This window comes from Thamnophis elegans, chromosome 9 (genome assembly GCF_009769535.1).
Source record: "Thamnophis elegans isolate rThaEle1 chromosome 9, rThaEle1.pri, whole genome shotgun sequence".
Lineage (NCBI taxonomy): Eukaryota > Metazoa > Chordata > Lepidosauria > Squamata > Colubridae > Thamnophis > Thamnophis elegans.
In genome coordinates this window covers 61,899,825-61,923,420 of record NC_045549.1, presented here as the reverse complement: position 1 = coordinate 61,923,420, position 23,596 = coordinate 61,899,825, and the positions used below count along the sequence as shown (strand labels likewise).

General features: G+C 35.3%; 1 protein-coding gene across 1 annotated transcript in view; it reads right to left on the bottom strand.

The window, feature by feature from the left end:
• Window positions 1–747: 747 nt before the first annotated feature.
• The window catches only part of LOC116513065 (kelch-like protein 2), a 40,618-nt gene continuing 17,769 nt past the window's right edge, over window positions 748–23,596 (bottom strand). Inside the window, 12 exon segments of the mRNA XM_032223858.1 lie at window positions 748–1,689; window positions 2,210–2,347; window positions 4,740–4,880; window positions 5,503–5,631; window positions 8,640–8,741; window positions 9,481–9,678; window positions 10,286–10,366; window positions 10,369–10,402; window positions 11,065–11,214; window positions 13,940–14,056; window positions 15,742–15,851; window positions 20,091–20,253. Coding sequence (XP_032079749.1) covers window positions 1,661–1,689; window positions 2,210–2,347; window positions 4,740–4,880; window positions 5,503–5,631; window positions 8,640–8,741; window positions 9,481–9,678; window positions 10,286–10,366; window positions 10,369–10,402; window positions 11,065–11,214; window positions 13,940–14,056; window positions 15,742–15,851; window positions 20,091–20,253 — 1,392 coding nt within the window. The 3' untranslated portion in view covers window positions 748–1,660.

Here is a 23,596-nt window from a genome sequence, read left to right as displayed (position 1 = left end):
GAAACCTGTCTGGAAGCTCACAGAAAGTGATATCTGATACTAATTGGCATGGAAAATTGGATACTGTAAATTTCTTTCTAGAAATTGTGCCCTGGTTGCTAGATCTTCATGGTTGAAAGCTCTCTGGGAGCCACTGAAAATATCCTTCTGCTGTCTCTCTCAATGCCTTTCCATTAGAAGAAGTAAGTTTCCCTGATCTGACCAATTTTAATCTTTTGTCAAGAACATGTGCGTTCCACTCACGTTTTGAAAAAAAAAAAAAAGAGGGATTGTAGGAAGTTATCACCATCTTTCCAAGCAGCCTCCATGTCTCCAGTGTCTTTTTCCACACTTGGAGCTGAACCCAGAAGGACATTTCTTTCATCAGGATAATGGTGTGTAAAGGTTCATCGCCTGTTTTACAATGTTTTAATTGACTGTAGTTAATTGACACTTCCCAGAATATAAACCTGAAACTTGGTACCATTTTAAAAGCAAGCAGTTATTCATTTAATTGAAGAATGCCTCTTCCCTAACATTCACTAACTTCTCAGTATTTTTTTCCCCAAAATTAAGGAGTACAGCACTTCAGTGTAGTCCAAAGGTTCAAATACTATCACAGTACCAAATCATGCACTAGAAATAATATCAGCATTTATATTAACTAGTTAAATAATCTGTTTTTGGTATTGTTTCATGAGCTGAGACCGAAGCTATCTACCAATGAACAAGTAACCAGATAAAAAGCAACCCCAAACTTGAAAAAAACAAGTATGTAAATTTTTATTAAAGAAAGCAGATCAAAGTGACAATACTTTGGGTCAAATTTAACACATCCAGAGTTTAATACATTTCTTGTACAAATATGTTCACATGCAATACAGTAATTAATAGTAGCTTACAGTTTTAAATAGTTACACAAATTTTAAAATAGTTACACAGGAAGAGTTTTAAATGCCATGCAAGTAAAATAACCTCATACATTCATGTTATTCTATAATTATTACCATGCCCAATTACAATTAAGATAAATACATCAAAACATAACAAAGGGATCTTGTTGAATATGAACCACCAATATAAGTTAAAACACTTTTTAATTGAAAGGAATCAGTTTCATGGCATTAGTAAATATCAAAATATACACCTCTGTTTTACCAGGTAGTACTGGAATACCATGCTAGTTATAAATAAAATCAGTAAGTCCCTAACAAATATGAAGACAATTATAAATGTGCAAACATTTGTAATGTAACCAAGAGGAGTAAGAAAAATTAACGTGGGCATAAAACCTACTATTCATGGACATTTTACCCCCAAAAATCTTTATTTTTTAACTTTCACCAGAACACATTACTTTATGTTCTACTAGGGGAAAAATCTATAGTCAACCATATGGGAGACATGATTGGCTCTTAAGAAAATGAGGTTTGTCTAGAAATCCAGCAAATAAGGTCCATACAGTTTTGTACATCTTCAGTAGATGCAGCCTACTGTGGAATAATGCTACACTTTGCTTCAACCTGGAATAATCTTCATTTTAAACCTTAATTGCAGTTTCCAACATGTCTCAGTGCACAGCTACAAGTTGAGAAGTGCTTGGATGCTTAATCACTTCAACACTACTTGTTAAAGCTTGCTTTTTAGGTGCAGAATCAAGAGGGAAAATATCTGCACCAATTCACAATGGTTTGTCAATAACAGTCACACCTAGAAAGAGAGATGCAAGAAATCAATTCTTTGTATGGGAACATTCCTAAATAATATTGGAAAAGGTTTGTTCACAAATGCTTCATATGCATGTAATACTTGTCATGAGTATCCCCTTGCTGAGGGCACGACACTGAACCTGTAAAAATATAAGCTATCCAAAATCCACAGACTTCTCAACAAAATCTGATTGTGTCAAAATGAAAAATATGCACTGTGATATCACAATATGCCTTTTGTCATTTATCTCTCTCCTTGCCTGACCACAAGATCAATGGTTTCACAATTATTAACTTATTTTGCACCATATGCTACAACTAGTACTACAACTATTACAACTACATTTAAAAAATAAAAAGCCTAGCCTGCTAATATTGCCACCAGACTTCCTTCCATTCCCCAGATACTCAAAATAGTGGTGACGATTATGCTGATGATGATAAAGCAATTCCTAAGCTGGAAAATATACCAATTTTTCTTTTAGAAGGGAACAGTATTTTCCACATTTATTTTTCAATACCTGCATAACTTCTTCCTGTACTCATACATGATGATCCAACTGTCCATTTATCTGTTGTCGGGTTATAATATTCCACTGTGGCCAAGTTACAGGAGCCGTCATCCCTCCAATTACATATAAAAGTCACAGCAGCAACTCCTAATATGAAAAAAGAAATAAAACATTATCACTTGGTTGCTCACTAGCCAGGCAATATTTGCTACCGCAGTTTGGTTTTGGAAGAAAAACTGGAGGACCAAACAACAACTACAACAACAATAGAAATTCATTAAATTTATATTTCACCTCATTCCCAGCACCTTAGGGCGGTTTACAGTTTACAGCACAAAAACAGCACAAGATAACAATGATGACAAACAAAATTAACCCAGAGGGAACTAGAAAAAAAGAAAGGGGCATCAACTGTGCTAGCTAAATAATAATCTCTGCTGGGCTGATACTTCTTTGATAGCCAAAAATACAAAGGTTCTGGAAGTTTTAGTAATAAAAATCAAGGAGCAAGTAGGAACATTAATCTAAAATAAATACAAAGATGAAATTATGATAACATGTACAACAAGTACCCTGCCTTAGAATTGAGACTGATAGCTTCCGCCTTTTAAGATCAACCAAAACCAGTAAAGGAACAGACATACAAACAAATGGATCATTGAACAAATTAACTCAGACTTCTCATAAGAGCCATTAATAATCAGGTTCAAATTATAGAGGGGTTAAAATTCTGTTAGGTTGATGGGTAAGATTAACAGTGCTAAAATGGTTACCATCCCATGCTCCCAATTGATTTGATATTTAATAGCATTCTCATATTAATTTCAAGTAGATATTTTATTAAGATTGATAAATTATTAGACATTTATATTTATACGAAATTATATGAAGAATTTCATTAGCTAAACTGGGATCATCTTTCAATGAAAGACAATCTTGGTTTGATTTTAACTGAATTTTAAATTTCAGATCCTTATTTACAGTTTTAATATTTTATAGTGCATTTTATTCAATGCCTGTAAGCTGCCTACGGTCACCTTTGGCGAGATGGGCAAGATGGGTGGCATGAAATTTGACTGACAAACAAACAAACAAATGGGAAGTTTATATTACCATCTATATTTATGCAAAATCAAAATTGAAGTTATAGGCTTCATTGGAATGCTTTTTTTCTTGTTAGATTTTTGGGTCAACATATAGCAAAAAGTGACCTTCATTTCCTAATTTGAGAGCAGCTACATATATTTGGGTCTTACTCTGAGACAGATTTCAATGGTGTATTTCAAAGTTGGAAATTGTGACTAGATAATTACACTAAACTGGAAAAATACTATTACTTTAGATATTAAGAGTTCAAAAATAGGTCAGCATCAATTTTTAAGAAGGCCTTTTTTTCTACTAATCAAATAAACCTACAATACAATTTGTTTGGCCGAATACATAATACTTTACAAGAATAGATAAACCTTTGAGTAATTTTACAGATTATTATTAAACATGTGATATATTTAGAAAATTGTTATTAATTTAACATAATTTTTAGTTTTTTATTTTTATTTTCTTTTTTTGCCATGGTGGCAGAATGGTTAGAATGCAGTACTGCAGGCTACTTCTATTGACCATCAATGGCCGATTGCCAGTAGTTTAGCTATTGTAATCTGTTTGTCAGGCCTACAGTCATGTTATTCTGTTATTCAGTACTGGAGTCTATTTCTGCTGACTGCCAGCTACCAGCAGTTCAGCAGTTTGATCCTTACTGGCTCAAGGTTGACTCAGCCTTCGATCCTTCCAAGGTCAGTAAAATGAGGATCCAGATTGTTAGGGGCAATAGGCTGTCTCTGTAAACCGCTTAGAGAGAGCTATAAAGCGGTATATGAATCTAAGCGCTATTGTTATTTTGGTAATGTAATTTAACAATTAATTAGGTTAGCTATTGGGCAAGTGTCTATTATTGTTTTTCAATCTGCTTTGTTCATTGCTTTTTGTGTATTTTTTGTAAAGAAAATTAAATTAAAAATATTCCATGAATACATTTAAGAAGTGCTTGAGTTCATGTTTGAAAGCATCTCTGGGAGTAATTTTAATGGAAAATGCTTAAGCAAACAAATATGCAGTTTACTTGAACAGTGTGCATATACTTATTAAATTTATATAGTGTCACTTCTCACATACATGACACTGAGCAGCTAACAATTAAGACAAAATAAAAACAAATAAACATGACTAATTTAGTCTTGGTAGAACTATATCGTAACTGTTTTATTTTGTTTTCTGTCTTCTGTTTATGTGCTAATCTTGAAACAGTAGAAAGTATTCTATTCTTAAAATTGCTGCAAACTGCTGTAATATTGTCTGAGTGTATATCCATTAAAAATGAATTGATACTTGTATGCCTTTGGCAACGACCTATAACAAGCTACTCTTAACAGATTCCCTTGCCTTATTTATCATTGTATTGATGACTTTTTAAAATGGCATGAAAAGTAGTGCTTTTTCAAATTGATTATTAAAAACTGCTTTATGACTTCAAATAATTTACCTGCATTTCTCCTACACATGTTCATATCTGCAACTTGTCTCCATAGATTGATGGTAGGATCATAAACTTCAACACTTTTTCTAACTAAAGGACCATCATGTCCTCCAACTGCATAGAGTAAGTTATTTAAAACCCCAACACCTTCAAAGAGAAAATAAAAAGATTCAGAAATCAGAGAAAAGGGTCTATTGTTTTCTCAAATGCCATCAATTTTTTAAAAAAGTTAATGAATAATGGAGTGAATTATTTCAACAAGATTTTAATTGTTAAAAAGCCAGAGATCACATGAAACAAATAGTTTTAAATATGAGAACATCATTTGTAAGCTATCCTCCAAGATCTTAAGTATAAAAACCCCAAAATTGCTGTCACATTGTGATGTTTTAATGCAAATATATTAAATAGACTTAATAATTTTATATATTATGGATAAGCAGTCTAGTGGTATCTTTTCAGCCTAAGAAATGTTATGAAAAGGCTTAAGTTTTCATGAGCTACAAAGCTTATCCCTTGAAATAGAAAAATGCACTGCACATTTTAGCCTTTGGAATGCAAGGACTATGACCTTTATCTCTAAGTTGATATTATAAAACCGCAAGCCACCTTCAAGAGAAAAAAGGGGAGAGGTCTTCCTAATTTATGGTCAAGACAACATAACATTGATGACCAAAGCAGACTTCTGAAGTTAAAAGTGATTCAAAGGCAGAGAGAGGGGGAGGAGGGATTTTTTGTCACAAATATAATTTAAGTTCTGAATGCTTACCAGCTCCACTACGTCGAGTACTCATCTCTGCAACATAGGTCCACTCATTTGAATTATAATTATAGCATTCTACTTTACTAAGGCACTGACGCGATGCACCATCATAGCCACCAACTGCATACAACATACCTGGAAATAGGTTTAGAAGATGTGTATAAAATTTGCACATATTACATAGCTATACACACACAAACATATAGTGACAACCTATCTACTCACTAGACAGCATATTTAAAATATAAATATTTGTTTGGGAAGATTATTTGCATGGTTAATTTTATTTATTTTTAAAGAGTTGGATTTCCTTTGTAAAATACCTAGGCAAGGAGCAATGAAATTGTATTTCTGTATCACAGCACATGGATACTGTGAAAACGATTTACAGTTCTAATCATCATTCATAATTCTATGGAGTTTTAATTTTCATACAGGTTCCAGAGCTTTCATCATTTAGATCAGGGGCATCATAACATATTGTGACTTTTCCCCCCTTCGCTAAACCAAGTATGGGAATGGCCAACACATGGCGCATCCGGCCTGCAGGCTGTGAGTTTGATAGCCTTGATCTTGATTAAATTGATGTACAACCACAGTGGTGCAGTGGCTAGAATGCAGTTCTGTAGGCTACTTCTGCTGCCTGCCAACTGTCTGAAATTTGGTACTTTGAATCTCACCAGACTCAAGGTTGGCTCAGCCTTCCGTTCTTCTGAGATTGGTAAAATAAGGACCCAGATTGTTGGGGGCAATATGCTGACTTTATAAACTGCTTAGAGAGGCTGTAACGCACTCTAAGTGCTATTGCTACCATGCCAGTAGAACCTAGTAAAAGGTTTAGGATAGAAATATATAGATATGTCTGTCTGTCTGTCTGTCTGTCTGTGTGTGTGTGTGTGTGTGTGTGTGTATGAATCTATGTATATTTTATTTATATATATAATCTTTTATATTGCTTTAATTGAAGGAATCACTGTGTTCCAAAAGCTAAGTAAAGCAATAATACCAACAAAATAGATATCGATATAATATTTAGTTATTCATTCCATTCAATTTATATAGCCACCCATCTCATATTCATGACTCTCGACAGCTTACAATTAAAGCATAAACATCTCAGATGAATACTTGAAACAGTTTCAATCACTCTAAATCAGGGGTGTCAACTCGCTTCTCATGGGCTAGATGCGTCATGTGCTGGCCACGTTAAGCATAGGGGAAAAGGTGCTGTGACAATGCGAGTTTGATACCCCTGCTCTAGATGAACAAATTCAGTTAAGGAATCTGGAACCAAACATAGTACCCAAATAGTCTCCTTGGATAAGTTGGGAGGCTATATAAATTTGATTAATAAAATAAATTAACAAATAACTCCTTTTATCTCTACTGAACAGATGGATATCACATTTGCATGTCATGTTGGGAACTTATGTGCTCCAGAGAGTTAAAATTGGTTTAGTTCCATCTCAAAATTAGCCAGAGACCCCAACATAAAATGAGAACTTCAGCAGAAAAGTTTGCTCCCGCTTGAGCAAAGTATTTATGACCAAATGAAAAGGAATAAACTTTAATTAAATCATCCTGATTTCAGTTTAATCAACCTTCCCTGCTGGGTGCTCCATTTATTTTCTCATCTGCAAGTGTTGCTAGTGGGAAGATGCAAAGGAGCACCAGCACCAGCGATCACATCCATTTCCTTTTGGCTTCCCCATTGACTTTTGGGAAGCTACCAGGGAACACTGAAAATGAGGATCACATGACCACGGTGCCCTTACCCCTACACTGAACAGTAGCAGGGCAATAGTGCTGAAATGGTGGCAGCTTCCTTACATTCCTTCTCACAAGAGTCATAGGTCCCAACATCCTTTGAGTTACCTTGGTTCATAATTGTTGCTTTACAACTTTCAATTTGTGTCCAATTGAATATACAATCAAACAGACACAAGAGTTTTAGTGATATAGAAATTACCCATTCCTCAAACTGCAACTGAAACATTGGCCCAGTAATGATGGCATGATGGGAAAGCATGTAAAGAAAAATGGGATTCCTCTATAATAATATTGGTAACAAAGCTCAGTATACTCTAACAATGCTTTTTAATTTTGCAACGTTAAGATGTCTGGATATCAACTACCAGAATACTGGAATTCTGGGAATCCACATATTTTAAAGTTGTCACGGTTGAAAAACTTTGCTCTAAGAATATAGAACTTATTGCATGCCTAGTTTCCTTCAACAACTGGAATGTGGTGGTATCTCAGTGTTCTAGACATCAAACATAAAGCTTAATTTTCTTTTATCCTTCCGTCAATTTCAAACAAAGGAAGCCCAAATTCTGTTTTTTCCCCTTCTTTTTAATACACAAATATAGAAATGGTTTAAGCTGTATTGCTAAACAATCCTATAATTATTATAATTGTACATTAACATTCAATATATAGGGCAATTTCATAGGAGTTGTTAGAGAATAACACTATTTTTGTATCAACAAACTTGTTTCTTCCAATTTATTTGCTATAGCCTTGAATGAAAGTAAATGCTTCTTTAATTGTAAGGACAAATGTACTCTTTTATGTTAATAATTCAGCTGTAAACATTTTGAAAATTACAAGTACAACATTTATTCATTTTTTAAAAAAAATAGAAAAGTACTGTGTTGTTTTAACGGCTTTTCAAATATATGGATTAAAGTATATATTATTCTGTTCATTCTATAAACCCACTTCCCTATTTTATGGGTCAAATATTTTTATGAATGAAAATAAAAATCTTATCAGGCTGTTCACTCAAGAAGGAAGGAGTATTTATAATGTAAATCATTATCACATTTCAAATTCTTTTAGGTTTTTTTTTTCAATAAAGCCTTCTATCTGAATAGGCAATTTCATAAAAGGAATAATTTTTACTTTCTAGAATAAGCCAAGCAAATAGTGTCAGAGCCACAGCACAAAAAAGGATAGGAGCTGGCATAGTAGAGCAGAAATAGTGAAGCAGCATTCCTGGATCTTCCATTCAGAATAATGTTCACTCTGCCTTCCTAACATTCTTAATGTGGTTTAAACGGTGTGTTTTCTTTGAATAGGCAGGGCCTTTAGGATAGGATGTCTTAAAAGCTGAATCATGCACAGAGAAAGTCAATTACCTCCAATTACACCTACTCCAACGCTACTTCTCCTTGTGTTCATTGGAGCTACATGAAACCATTCATCAGTATTCATATTATAAGCTTCTACTGAAGATAAACCTGTAATTAAGCATAAAGAAACCTAATCAAAATGAAGTATTACTAATCTAGGGGTGGGGTTTCTTTTTGTTTTTGCAGTAAGTACCTTTAATAAACATATAAAAGCATACTTTTTTGCTACCCTTACAGATAACTGGTTAAAATACACTTCATAAATAAAAGTTCCTTTGGGCAGATTTTTCCTTCTGCCTTCTTTAGGATCACTTTTTCGATTTCCCCAATTAAGCCTGCAGAATTCCCCCAATGATCTTGTATCCAGATCTTTAACCCAGATCCAATCTGGCTTGCCTGAAGCCCCAAACTAATCAGCTGGTAATGCTGCCACCTGCTGAATAGCACATATAAGTGTGTGTGTGTGTGTGTGTATGTGTGTGTGTGTATGTGTGTGTGTGTGTGCACGCACGCCTGCCTACTTGCCTGTCTGTCCCTCCCCCCAAGATAGATTTAGCTCCAGTACGACTCTTCAGATGAAATGACACAAATGAGAAACAAGATATACTCAAATCTAGAAAATAAATTTTCAAAACTTTCTATTCTACTACTAATGATATACATTTAACATTTCAGTATGTTTGATAATGTTCTGTTGGAATTTAAGAAAAGAGATGCCAAAATGTGTTTCAAAGAGGGAGGGGTTGTAAAAAGATGGTGAGAATGATTGCAACAAAAACACTCCACAATCTAGATGCCCTATACAAAGAAGGGCTGTATGGTGATGTCACTATATAAAATGATATACCTGTACTCCCATCAAAACCTCCTACAGCATATAGAAGCCCGTTCAATACAGCAGCGCCCAAAGTGCTTCTTCTTTCTTGCATACAAGCAATGCTTCTCCACTGGTCTTTTACTGGATCATAAGAATCCACAGTACGAACCCTCAAGGAGCCATTGAAGCCACCAACAGCGAAGACAAGGCCATTCATGTATACAACTCCTGGGGGGGAAAGGGGTTGTTCTAGTAGAAGGGTCTTTTCATTAATATCATGAATTCCAGACCATGTTTTAAAAAGAGGAAATAGCTCTTCTTCTATTTTACTGTACCCTTTTTTAAAAACCATACTCTTTCATCTTCACCTTATCTTGCCTACCCTGTTTTCCTGAAAAGAAGACCTCCCTGGATAATAAGCCCAATCAGGCTTTTGAGCGCATGCGCTAAAATAAGCCCTCCCCTGAAAATAAGCCCTCCCAGAAAATAGTGCAACACAGCAGCAGCCATGAGGTGACCATGCTCGCCATCTCCTGCACCTCAAAAATAACAAGACCTCCCCGAAAATAAGGCCACGTGCTTATTTGGGGGGGTCAAAAGAAAATAAGACCCTTTTCTTATTTTGGGGGGATCACGGTACTATATTTTACTCTATTTTATCTCATTTGCTGTATCATATCTCATTTTATTGCATTTTACAGTGGCTGATGCTCCTGTTTGACATGGTCAATTGACTACTCAATAAATACATTATATTATATCATAGAATAAAAAGGAAATAGCGGCACAAATTAAGCTTGCATGCAGGAAGCATCAATTTAAAGTGTTGGGGTACCTGCCCTGCATCTTCTGGAAGGCAGGTCAGCAACCTGGTACCATCTCTGTTCTTTAAAATCATAACACTCCACACTGCGATAGCCTTTGGTGCTTGCCCTCCTACCACCACCATCACCTTAAACAGAAGCAACATCATAACTTAAGAGACCCATTAAATGGGGGGCGGGGTGTTGGGGGGCAAACTGAACATCTTTGACAATGAACAAAAAAATCCTATCCACAGTACTATTCCATTTCTCAGAATGGCATTACTCAGGATGGGTTAAAAAATTCAAGATATGAATACGGTGTAGCCTTTTTTGACTTGTCCCTGGGAAAAAAGACATGCTGCACCCAAACAATTCCCACTAATGAAAAAAATGAGAGGGTATCTTCCTTTGCCTACATAGGCTAATTTGGCTTAGTTGTTTCTTTATGATCGTAACTCTATTTAATGCCACACAATAGTTTTCAAATTTTCTTAAATAAAAGGTAAAGTCCTAGGTGAACAAGAATGTAGTCACAACTGAACAAGTATGCAGCTGAATACTGACAAGATTCTCTAGCTGCTTTATTAATTTTACTAGATAGATTTAGGTATGCTTTAATTGAACAGGAAAGTAAGACTTTTTGACATAATGGCTCTTCCAACTCGATAACTTTCTACTTTATTTCAATTATTCCAATTATATACATATTTTAAAATAAAAAAAAGCCCATGACTTAAATCACATACATTTTTTTTTCATACAACGCAAGGCAATTCGAAAAGGAAGCACATATAAGTGACATGTTTACCTTTGGAAGACAGGAAGGTGTTCTTAACCTTGTTCGTGTGGACTTCATCAAAGCTCTTTGTTCAAGTGGTAACAAATGGTACTTCATTGCTTCAATCAGGTAATCTTTGCATGCACTGCTATTTTTAACAAGTATCTCTTCTTCAACTCTCTGTGAATTAGCCATATTGATGCAATCTTAGCAAAAAAGAACACACTGACTAATTGGCATGAATGTAGTTTTGATGTACTTATTAATTTTGAATGGGTTCAGTGAAAACTTTAAAATAATTGTTTTTTTGCTCTTGCTTGTAATCTTTGTGGATTGAGTGATTGTAATGCTTCCCTTTTTTCCGCTTGAGGTGAAGGGATCTTTTTTCCCCCTATTTACTTTAACTTTTTTGGCTTAAAACTAAAACTCTTTTTACTTTAATAAATTTCTTCTTCTACTTGTTGCAATATTATATTGGAGATACTTAAGGAAAGAGGTTTTAAAAGAATCGAATCTGCCACTTGGAACACAAGTCTGAAGCTTTTTTTCCTTTGCTGTTGTAACAATGTTTTCTTTATTCACTCTTATCTGACTATACTGACTGTGCAACAAAAGGGTTTGGAACATCTCTTTAAAACCTGATAAAGACCCAAGATCACAAATAGTGGTGTGTGGAAAATATTTTGACAAGAATTGGAAAAGGAAAGAACATTTTAGAACGCTTCTTCTTTGAAAACCATAAAAGAAAATTTGTCTAAAATAAAATAGACATATTCTTCAAAATCTATGACAGGCTAAAGTGCAGATAGTACCAAATTCTTCTTCTTGCTCTTTCTCTATATTTTTCCTTACTCTAAAAAATGGAGCAATACTCAGATGAAGAAAACTTGTTAATTCAAAACATTTTGGCTGGACTTCAAAACATCTCAGAAGGACTTGAGAGATTTGACAAGAAATGGGACAGACTATGGGATATTACAAAAAAGATGATGGGGTTATAGCCCCATAAATTAAAGAAGTGAATGAAAATACAAAAAACAAAGATAAGAACTCAGATGAACTTATAAATGGAGTAAACGTGAGTGAAAGTGGAAAGAAGGGAAGCTGGAAAAGTGACTTTGATAATTTGGTGTTCCACCCCAAACTCCAAGATGTAGGAGAAAAAGAAAGAGCAAAAAAGATGGAGTTAATAAGACAATCTATTCAGAAACAAACCTGACAATCAAAGTTAAGCTTACATTAATAACAACTCAAGGGCAACAAAACCACATGAGAGATTGTTTAAGCTTCAATGTGTGGAGATAAGTCTTAAACCCTGGAAAGGTTCTGGATATAGAATTGACACAACAACTGGCGAGAGATGAAAGACCATTTGTTACTGGAAAGATACTGGTTAATAATGCCAATTGATAGAAAAAGCTAGTTAATTTTTGATGATTATTAAGTAGAGATTTTAGTACCTTATAGACTGTTTTAAATTACTACTGAATGTTTATCCATTAACATAAATTTACTATGATATTAATAGAGAAATAATAACCCTAGTTAGGATAAATAAGCAGGCCACAGAAATGCTAATATACATTCTGGGTGATTGTCAAGTAGAAATATTAATATTTCTTAGATGTCTTAGTGTCTAATGTTTATTTTCTTAGCACGTAATTAACTAATTCGGGATTGAGGGAAAAGTCCTATAAATCTTATTAATAAATCATTGTTTAAAGATGGTTATAAAGTTATAATATTGTGTGGGCCTGGAGAGGAGAGATAATCAGTAAATAACCTTTAGTTAACTACAATAATAACAATGAAATGTTAATGGACAATATTTAACGATACATATGTGTGTGTTACTGGGGGGGGGGATGCTTAGATATCTTACTTAACCGAATTAATTTTAGAACATGTCATAAAGGAGCAATGGTATTGGAGATCTATTGAAATTGCAAATGAACGCCAGTAGGTGGTGGTGTCTTCCAATATAAATGATTCTACATAAAAACATGTTTAAAGAATGGTAACCAAATGAAAATTATGGTACAGGGATAGTAAAATATATAACTTTTCTTTCTTGACTTAAATGTACAACATGATTTGAATGAAGTATATGTAAGGACTGTGGAAGAAACGCACGGAATATATTTGTAACCAATCGATACACTTTCAACAAGATGTAATGAAAGATGATTTTTTTCCTTATTTTTTTAAACTAAAACAATAAAAAAAAATTCTCAAAAAAATTATATGCAATACTCCCATATTCCCTCACAACAACCCTATGAGGTAGATTGGGTCAAGGGAGTTGACTGCAGATGGAGTAGAAACTGAATCTCTCTGGTGTCAGTCAAATACGGGACAATTCAATAAATACACAAGATAAATTTTTGATAGAACTGTGGCCAATAAAAATAAAATGAAGAAAATCAATCGAGAAATACAACAGTATTATCTAGTACAGTGTTTCTCAACCTTGGCGACTTTAAGTCCTATGGACTTCAATTCCCAGAAGCTGGGGGATTCTGGGAGTTGAAGTCCACAGGACTTAAAGTCGCCAAGGTTGAGAAACACTGATCTAGTATCAATAGTAAAAGTAACCAAATGAAATGATTAATAGAACAATTGAATTGTTGTGCGGTGAGTTGGCTATGGTGAGTTGGTTGCAGCAAATTGGCCTAGACCAGGGCTGTCAAACTCCCGATATCCACGGGCTGGATGCGTCACGTGCTGGCCACGTCCATGCCAAGGGGGGAAAAAGTCCCGATACATCACATGACACCGCCATGATGACTGAGTATGACACCCCTGGCTTGGACCCTTTGCTATGTTTCTTCCGTTACACAAGCTTTTATCTTGCAGTATAACAAGGGGGAAAAAGACCATGAATGAAATGTTTCCGGTTAATTACCTGGAGCAAATATTCCTTTGACAGCAAAGGTAATCGAACATGTTCCATCAGACGTGCCATGAGTTCCTGCCTCACATCTTTGTCATAGTTAACCCAAGTAACCACTGCTTCGAAAACCTTATGTGAAATAAAGACACATTATGAGTTCTGCATATGGTTTTCTTGACACCATAGAGATATGACAGAACTTAGAGATATAGAACTCTAAGATTTTGCTCATTTTATAATTCAAATTGAAAGAGAGGAAGAACATTTCCAACAACAGCCAGCTGGAACTGCCTTGTCTAATTCTCTGTTGTCTCCACCCATTCATCTCTTAGAAGTGAAGACATATTGGTTATATAAAGTTTTAACTTATCTAGACCAGATTAATGTGTTTTTTTAAATGTAACAATAACTAGCTAGTTTCGGCATTACAAAGAACACATCTAATTTCCCTTCCCCCTATGTGTTCTGACCTAGGCTTCCTGAGACAGTAAAAATCACATGGTTAGTCCCCAAAACCTCTTTTTATTTCAACGGTTGTGAATTATGTTCATTCACAGCTCATAATGAGTCACAAATAGTTTGTAAAAAGTCTGACAGACATCTGCCACAGTCTTTCGGTATAAGGCTGATAAGCACACACCTTTATCTCCCTTGAAATGCTGCCAAAGACCTAACTGCCAATTAGCTTTGCATGGCTACATGGAGCATAGAGTCAAAACAGAGCTCCAGAATTTAAACCAACCAGAACGAACGAAGTTGCTTCCTGCAAAGGCTCACGTGCCTTTGCTCCTCCTTTGTCTTATGGGAGGGGCCAATCATCTCCAAGCCTTACTCCCAAGTTGCCCCTTTTGTCTTAACCCTTCTTGCCCTCTGGCACCTCTGTGCATGTGCACACTGGGAACAGGGGGAGCCTGTTCCTCTGCCTCACTGATGTCCAACTCTGGAGGCTCCAGAGGTAGCATATAACTCCCAGACAGCCCTGGCCCCCTCTCTGTCTCTGACACAGAGCCCTCATCCGAGCCTTCCCCAGACTCCAAGCCTGGCTCATGTTCCTCCCCAACCTCCTCACTGTCCGACTGCTGCCAGCTCCTCAGGCCGCCAGGGGACCACAACACTATGAACTCTTTTTCTGAATTAGCTGGAACTAGGATTTCCTATCAGTATTTATACTTTTAAGATCTTTTACATGTTTAGAAGTATTTGTATCATATACAGTTTGACTCAGATTATATTTTCACAATTGGTTTTCCTTGAGGAGATAAATATTAGAACCTTCTACCAGTTTATTAATAGTTGGAGTTAACGTAGGAGACCCTGTTCTTCTTCTAAGCAAGAAAAGGGTCTCCTACATTATCACCAACTATATAATAATGTAGGTAAAAGAGTTTTCTTTGAGTTTCATAAATTTTTGCTTTGTTAGTCACAATTGGAGAAAAAAATCTGAACGGACTAAAGTGAAAGTGAAAACACATTCAAAGATCTTTCTCCTATATCCTCCTATCAAGGTATATATTGTAAATGGATAAATATTTCAACAATGTTGTTCTAATCTAGTTCCCTGATTTTAAAGGTGGGCAAAAACTTTTGCATTACAAATATTTCAAAGCCAAATTTAGACACTTCTGACCTTACTGTGACCGTTCTTATATTGGAATATTTTTGGCAAAAAAAGACACAGCATCTGAGTATCAAATCAAAAAAGAACAGAACACTCCATTTCAAACTCTAATTTTAAACATTAGAATCTAAAACAGATTGCACAACTCTACTTTATTACATATCATAACATCTAAATAAGGAAGACATTACCTTACCTTTTCTTCTGATGCTACTGTTAATTTGTCACTGGATATTAAGCTGCACACCTGTTCTACACCAAGACTGAGAAATTCCTCACCTAGTACAACCTCAGTAAAGTTCTGTTCTATTTCAAGAAAAAAAAATGTAAACATATGGATTGCAGCAACAGAAGCAGCATGAAGGAAACATTTTATCCTTGTAGAGATTCAGGAAACACAAAATAGTTTTCTTTCTAGTTATAATAGCTAGAATATACCGCTCATGTCTATGAAAAGAATAATGTCATTTAAAATGTGGAAATCTTATTTATAAAGCCAATTGGACTTTGTATATAACGACCAACATAATTTCTAAAATAAGGCCACTACATTTGAAAAATAAGACTGACAAGCAGATCTTCCTTTTGAAAGATGTAATACATAATAGGATTCAAAGATTGAAATCATGGCAGGGGCTGGATAAATCCTATTTTATATATAGTGCGTCCCAAAGTCTTATTACAGAACTATATTAAGACTTAGAACACCCTATCATTTTTGTTTCAGTACATTTGAGCATGTTACAAAGTGTGCATGATGTTATATACACCAAGAGCATATACAAACAAATATAAGCAAACATGATAGATGAATTCTACTATTACTAATAGTAAGTGAAATTAACAATTTAACCAGAGGTGGGTTCCTACCAGTTCGCACCTATTCGGTAGAACCGGTTCGTCAAATCTACCGAACCGGTTAGAAGAGGTTCCACCAGTGGACCCGGAACGCAGGCCACACCTACAGAAGAGGTTCCAAAAATTTTTGAAACCCACCACTGGTCCTTGGATATGATTATTCTACACTATCATGCTCATATTTATAAAACTCAGTGCCTCTGTGAAAGGTAAGGATGACTACTGCATTTGTGGTGCAATCAGAACATTGCGTGCGTTGAAGTTGTTTTAACGCAAACCAAAGATGCCTTTTAAAAAACAAGTTTACATCATATTCTTATACATGCCAGTGCTGTGTGTGAGGTAATTTAGGGTGGTTCTGACAAGTGTCGTCGGCATCTTCATATCCGGTCACATGGGCGGCAAGCCACTCCCATCCAGTTACATGGGCAGCAAGCCACACCCACAGAGTAGGTTCGAACAATTTTTGAAACCCACCACTGAATTTAACCATGGATAATGTAGGGCTATACTTGATATGTTTGTTTTTGTAAGCCACCCATAATCATCTGCATATAGTAGATAGCTATAAAATCATCTAAAGTTATAAAATAAATGAATAAGGCTACATTATTTGAGAGGCAGTTTGGTTTAGTAGTTAAGGCACCTGGCTAGAATTTCAAATTGTTTTCTGGGGAGAAGGAGGAGCCACGTCACGATGTCACAGCGTGCGGTCTCGATACTCCAAGACCGCCGTTGACACTTTCGCCACTGGACGGTCCATTGAGACCTAAACCGTCCCGTAGAGATGGTGATCAGGAAGACGAAGCCTTGCTGGTCTCAGGGACATCGCAAAGTCCCTGATCACCCCAAAGGAAGCGCTTCAAGCCAGCGGTAAACAGGCATCCCCCAGGCTGATGAAATCGGGACGCTCCGGAAGGAAGGAAGTGAAAAGAGAAAGTGAGTCCATCTGGTGAGGTATTTTTTCTATTTTGCGAAAGACTGCCCAAAGAAATTTTTTTTAAAGCCAAATTAGATCTCTAAGCAAAAGAATTGAGCGGCGAAATTAATCCTAATTGGCTTGCTATGGAAAGCTTTTTTTTTCTTTGTAACTATTCTTTGTGGATTGAAGTGCTCGCAACATTTCTCATTTTTCCTCTTAAAGTGAACGGATTGATTTTTTCTTCTTCTTTTTGTTGCTTTATTTTTTGACTTCTGGATTAGAACCTTCCTTCTTATTTTAACAATTCTTCCATTTACTTGTTATTAAATTTCACTAAAAGAAATCTAAAGAACTTTGTTTCCTATAAGCCAGAGATAAATATTAGAAAGTGAAAAGTAGCACACTGCCACTCGGAAGTCAGAGGCTGGGGTTTTTGAAACAACGTATCTCTTTTCTTTCGTTCTTTGACTTCACTGATTTTGTAGCTGAATGATTTGCAACTTGTTTACAGAAACTGATAAAGAGCCAAGGGCATGAATTGTTTTCTCAGGTGCCTTTGAGAACTATTTTGGCAGGGAAAGAAAGGGGGGGGGGAACAGAACCCTTCTCCTTTGAAGAGCATAAAAGAACTTGTCTTCAAGTCAATTTAAAATAAAAAATAAAAGAGGCCTGGAAGGCTAGAGTGGCAGGCTATTAGTTTTTCTTTCTTTCTTTCTCTTTCTTTCTTTCTTTCTTTCTTTCTTTCTTTCTTTCTTTCTTTCTTTCTTTCTTTTTCTCTCTCTCTCTCTCTCTCTCTCTCTCTCTCTCTCTCTCTTTCTTTCTTTCTTTCTTCTGTTTTGGAAACATGGATCAATATTCAGATGAGGAAACCTTAAAATTCCAAAATATCTTGGCTGGAATTCAAAATCTATTGGAAGGATATGGGAGAATTGAGAAGTTGGAAAGACTAGTCTTCCTCACAGCAAAAGATGATGGGGTTGGGGCCCCAAAAATTAAAGGGGAGAATGAAGATGTAGAAGATAAAGATAAGACAATAGATGAATTTATAATGGAGCAAATGTGGGTGAAAGTGGATAGAAGGGAATATAGAAAAGGGAATTCAATGAATTGGAGCTCTACCCCAGATTCAAGGACACAGAAGAAAAAAAAAGTAATGATGATGGACTTAAGAAGAGAAATTTTTTCAGAAGCAAGATTGATAACCAAAGAAAAGCTAATTTTAGTAGCAGCTGGTGGGCAATGAGATTACCTGAGAGATCCTTCAAGCAACAAAGTGCGGAGAGGTCTATAAAAACCTTATAAAGGAGATAAAAAGAAGACTGACACCACAATTGGCAAGAGAGATAAGACTGTTTTGTTATTGGAAAGATACAGGTTGACAATGAAAGTTGATAATAAAAAAATAGTTGATTTTGGTGATTAATAAGTAGGAATTTAGTAACTATTAGATTGTTTTAGATTTTACCAAATGTTTATTTGCTACCAATTAATTAACTATAATAACAATAATGAAACGATAATGGATACAGCTTAATGATATATACATGTACTGGCAATCTAGTAAAAGAAATTTGGATATAAAATGCAAATTGTGATTTGGGAAAAAGACATAAATTTTATTAACAAATTTTTATTTAGACCTTGTTATAAAGGTGTATGATTTTTTTTTGGGGGGGAGGGTCTGACGAGAGGAGATGGAACATAAATGGTAAATGATTTTTAGCCAATTATAATAACAACAAGGAAATGTCAATGGACAGTGTTTAACAATATATACATGCTATAGTATTGGCAAAAGTAACTTGGATATAAATTCTAAACAGTGAGTTGGGGGGAAAAGAGGAGGGAGAAAGGTTTAGAAACTTTATTAATCGACTTTTACTTAAAAGATGTCATAAAGGTGTAATGTTATTGGAGGATTTTTTGAAATAGCTAATGAATGCCATTATGAGGTTGTGTCTTTAAGTATGAATGATTTAAGGTAAAAGCATGTTCAAATAATTGTAGTGAAATGAGAATTGCGGTACATTAATAGTAAGATATACAAAGATTTTTGATTCAAAGTGTATAATCTAATATGAACTATAAGTAATGACTGTGGAAGAAATGCATGAAAGTTATCTGTAACCAATCAACATGCTTTCTACAAGATGTAATGAAGGATGGTTCTTTTTTTGTGTTTTTGTTCAATTAAAATAAAATAAAAACTTTTCAAAAAAAAGAAAAAAAGAAATTGCTTTCCGGAAGGTAAACTCCACAGACGCAAGCATACATGTATTGTTAATACAAGTGGAATAATTCTCAACAGAATTGCAGAAGAGCATTTCTCAGAAATGGTAGGTGGCCAGATAAAAAATTAGTTGCTTTTGCTGTATTATCACTATTATAGCTAAAGTATTCTGGGAAACTGAATTGCTGTCTATTGAATTGGCACATTAACAATAATTCTTTTCTTTATTCTGGCAAATTGAATCCTACTATTGTATTACTACATTAATCTTTTGAGAAAGGGAAAAAGTGCCAGTTTTCAAAGATTTAATACTGCTTTGTTTAAATATATATTTTAATCTTAAAATTTAGTTTTTGAAATTTATTCAACCTCTTGGCTGCTTTGCTAATGTCAAATCATAAAACAATTTTTGTTTGTTATCGGTACAACTTTAATTTCTCTGTTGTAATTTACATTCTTTTTAATGTGAGCAATATGGCTTCTCCAAAGTTAAAAATACCACAATCCTCATTTTTAGAATTGAACTTCCACTTACCTACGAATGTGTTGGCCTTGTTCAGAAGCTCAATGCAGGCATGCACATCAGCAAATGCTCGAATACCCAAACAGTTGACAGGATGAAGCTGAGTTTCCAAAAAATCACAGCAACTTTTTTTTACATCCTGAAGCTGCAACAAGCTGGCTGCTGGGAGTAGTACCTACAATAACCAAAATTAAAGGAGTCAGTATCATCAAGAAAAGTAAAAAAGGAATTTCTAAGTCTAAGACTGTCTGTAAGGGGTTAAGTAATTATATAACTAATAGGTAAATTCAATCTTAATTCTGTTTTGAACTTTTACTATTATGGATACTGATGAAGAATTGCCAGAACAGGACAGCAGTGACACGGCTATTTAAATTGTACACTGTGTTTCGACAAATGAATCAGAATAGATCAGGATATACATGCTTTGCTTCTCTATAATTTCTTCATTTTAGTGAGTAGGGACTCAGTCTAGGACAGGGATGTCAAATTGACGGCCCATGGGCGGGATGCATCACACCATGCCCACCCCAGCACCATGAAGGGGGAAAATATCATGAAACGTCATGTGAAGCAATGTAACACAGCAAGTTCGACACCCGTGGTCTAGGAGGTTTCTTCCATACTATATTTAAAACTTGTCAAAGGAGGTTAGGATTTGGAAGTCACATTTCCAGAAAAATATTTTTTTATTTTTTGTTCTCTTACATAGCATTTTAAGTATACATTCACATAATTGTTATTCTTCTTTACATTTATCACTCTTATACATTTGTTATTTCATTTAATAGGTTATAATATACAGTTTGGGTTGCCATCCCTTCCTCCTGTTGTAACACCACCTTATCTTCCCTTTCTTTTCTCCCTCCCTCCCTCCCTTCTCTACTTTCTTCCTTCTTCCTCTCTTTCCCCTTCCTTCTTCCCTTACCTTTCTCCTACTCCTCCTCTTCCTCTTCCTCCCCTCTGTCCTTCTCTTTCTCTCCCTTCCATCCTCCTCTCCTTACCTCTTCCTTCTTTCCCCCATTTTCTTTTCATTTTCTCCTCCTTTCTCTCTTTTTTATTATTGTAGGTGTTCAGACCTCAGTTTATGTTTCCTTGAGATGCTATTTTCGTAAACCCAAATGTAATTTGATATCATTTCTTATTCCCTTACCTTCCCTAATCTATCCTAACTATATTCTCCCCACTTTTATATCTCGCTTTTGGATGTATACTTATATATTTAATATTTTCTTTTCTGTTTTCCCCTTCTTCCCCCCCTTTTCCATTTAACAGTGCCTCGTCTGGGTTCTATATCTTCTCCCTATTTTCTTTTCTAGTTTCCTTTCTCTAGCCAATCATAAAATCTTCCCATGTCTTGAAGTACTCAGATTCCTCTTTATCCTTTATTTTCATTGTCAACCTATTCATCACTGCACAATTAATATCTTTTTATTATCTCTTCATCTGTTGGTAGCTTATTTGATTTCCAATTTTGGGCAAATAGAACTCTTGCTGCTGTAATTACATGTATAATCAAATAAGTATTCTCTTTCTTGGATTTCTCTGGGATAATATCTAATAAGAATATCTCTGGTCTAAATTCTATTTCTTGTTGTAACATTTTCTTTAAACATACTCTTATCTTAGTGGAATATTCCCTTGCTTCTGCACATGTCCACCACATATAATAAGAGCCTATTGCTTGTTGACACTTCCAACATTTCGCTGATTTGTCTTTAAACATCTTTGCTAATTTTCCCAGTGACATGTGCCATCTATAAAATATTTTGTATACGTTTTCTTTATAAGCTGTTGACAGTCACAATTTCATGCTTATTTTGCTTTGTGAATAGCTATTGTAATAGTAAAAAAAAAGCAACCAGCTATCAAATTTAGCAGTTTTCCCCTTAAAACAAGCAGCTATCAAATGTATTTTTTTTTTCATTTTATGGCATGATATCCAGTAATGTCACTGACAGTGTCTTTATTACTATATTTGGATCCAATGATATAACTTACTTATCTAGGGGACAGAACAACTACAGATATTCCAGCAGATTTATAAAAGATTAACATGCCATAGCATCACATATAATTTGCTTGCATTTGCTTAAGACTTCATTTTTTCCTTGTATTAAACTCTTTATGGCTTTCTACTGACAGAAGTATTTCTAAACCATATTTGAAAATTTGAATGTAACAAAATTTTCTCATTTTAACATAAACACAACTGAGACAACTTGAACTAGTTACTAAATCAGGATTCTAATTCATTCTTTCCTACATGACTAGATTAAAAAGAAATCAGATTTCCGTATGTTCATTGAACTGATACAAAGATACCGAGATGCTTCAAGAAAAAATACATGTGATTATACTTGTGAATGTCTTTCAAGAACATATGAGTCAGCATAAACTGCTGTAATGGTGGATGAGTGGGTGGCAGTAAAGAAAGCTAAAAATACGAATTGACATCTGTACCACAAAGCAGAAGGCTAATACATTACATTTCACACCAAAAGGCTATTAACATTGTTTTCAGATGTAAATGGTTTTAGAAACAATTTGTTGCACCCTGAGGTTCATTAGAAGATGAAATTTAAATTAACAACTAAACTTAACAGTTGACATTCAAATACAGTGTATAGACCAGTGGTGGGTTTCAAAAATTGTTGGAACCTACTCTGTGGGTGCGGCCTCCTTTGTGGGAGTGGCTTGCCACCCATGTGACCGGATGGGAGTGGCTTGCCACCCATGTGACTGGATATGAAATTATGAATTAGTACTTAGGTCGGTCCAAGTAGCTATTCAGAAACTTTGGCATTGAAGCATGTAAGTCTTAAAACTGTCAAGTTACAAGATCCTTGCCAGTGGTGGGTTTCAAAAATTTTTGGAACCTCTTCTGTAGGTGTGGCCTGCTTTCCGGGTCCACTGGTGGAACCTCTTCTAACCGGTTCAGTAGATTTGACGAACCGGTTCTACCGAATAGGTGTGAACTGGCAGGAACCCACCTCTGGTATAGACATACCGGTAATAAGTAGATTTATTTGAAATAGCAGTAGACTTATATACCGCTTCATAGGGCTTTCAGCCCTCTCTAAGCGGTTTACAGAAAGTCAGCATATTGCCCCCAACAATCTGGGTCCTCATTTTACCCACCTCGGAAGGATGGAAGGCTGAGTCAACCCTGAGCCGGTGAGATTTGAACCGCTGAACTGCTGATCTAGCAGTAGCCTGCAGTGCTGCATTTAACCACTGCGCCACCTTGGCTCTTGCAAATGCTCATTGTTCAGCAGCACTGAACCATTAAACGTCCAAGTGCCCATAGTAGCACTATCTAAAACACTTACAGAGCACTATTTATTAATGAACCAAACTCCACTTGTAGTTTGAAAAGTTTAAGGTGTCAACTTAAACAGACATTGTCAACAAGCACCTTTTCCATAAGGTAGGTTTAAGGAAGGGTTATGAGAATGTGAGACTGTGGCATGGATTGGAGGGAATGCATGAGAGGTGCAGCATGCGTCAGGGACCTT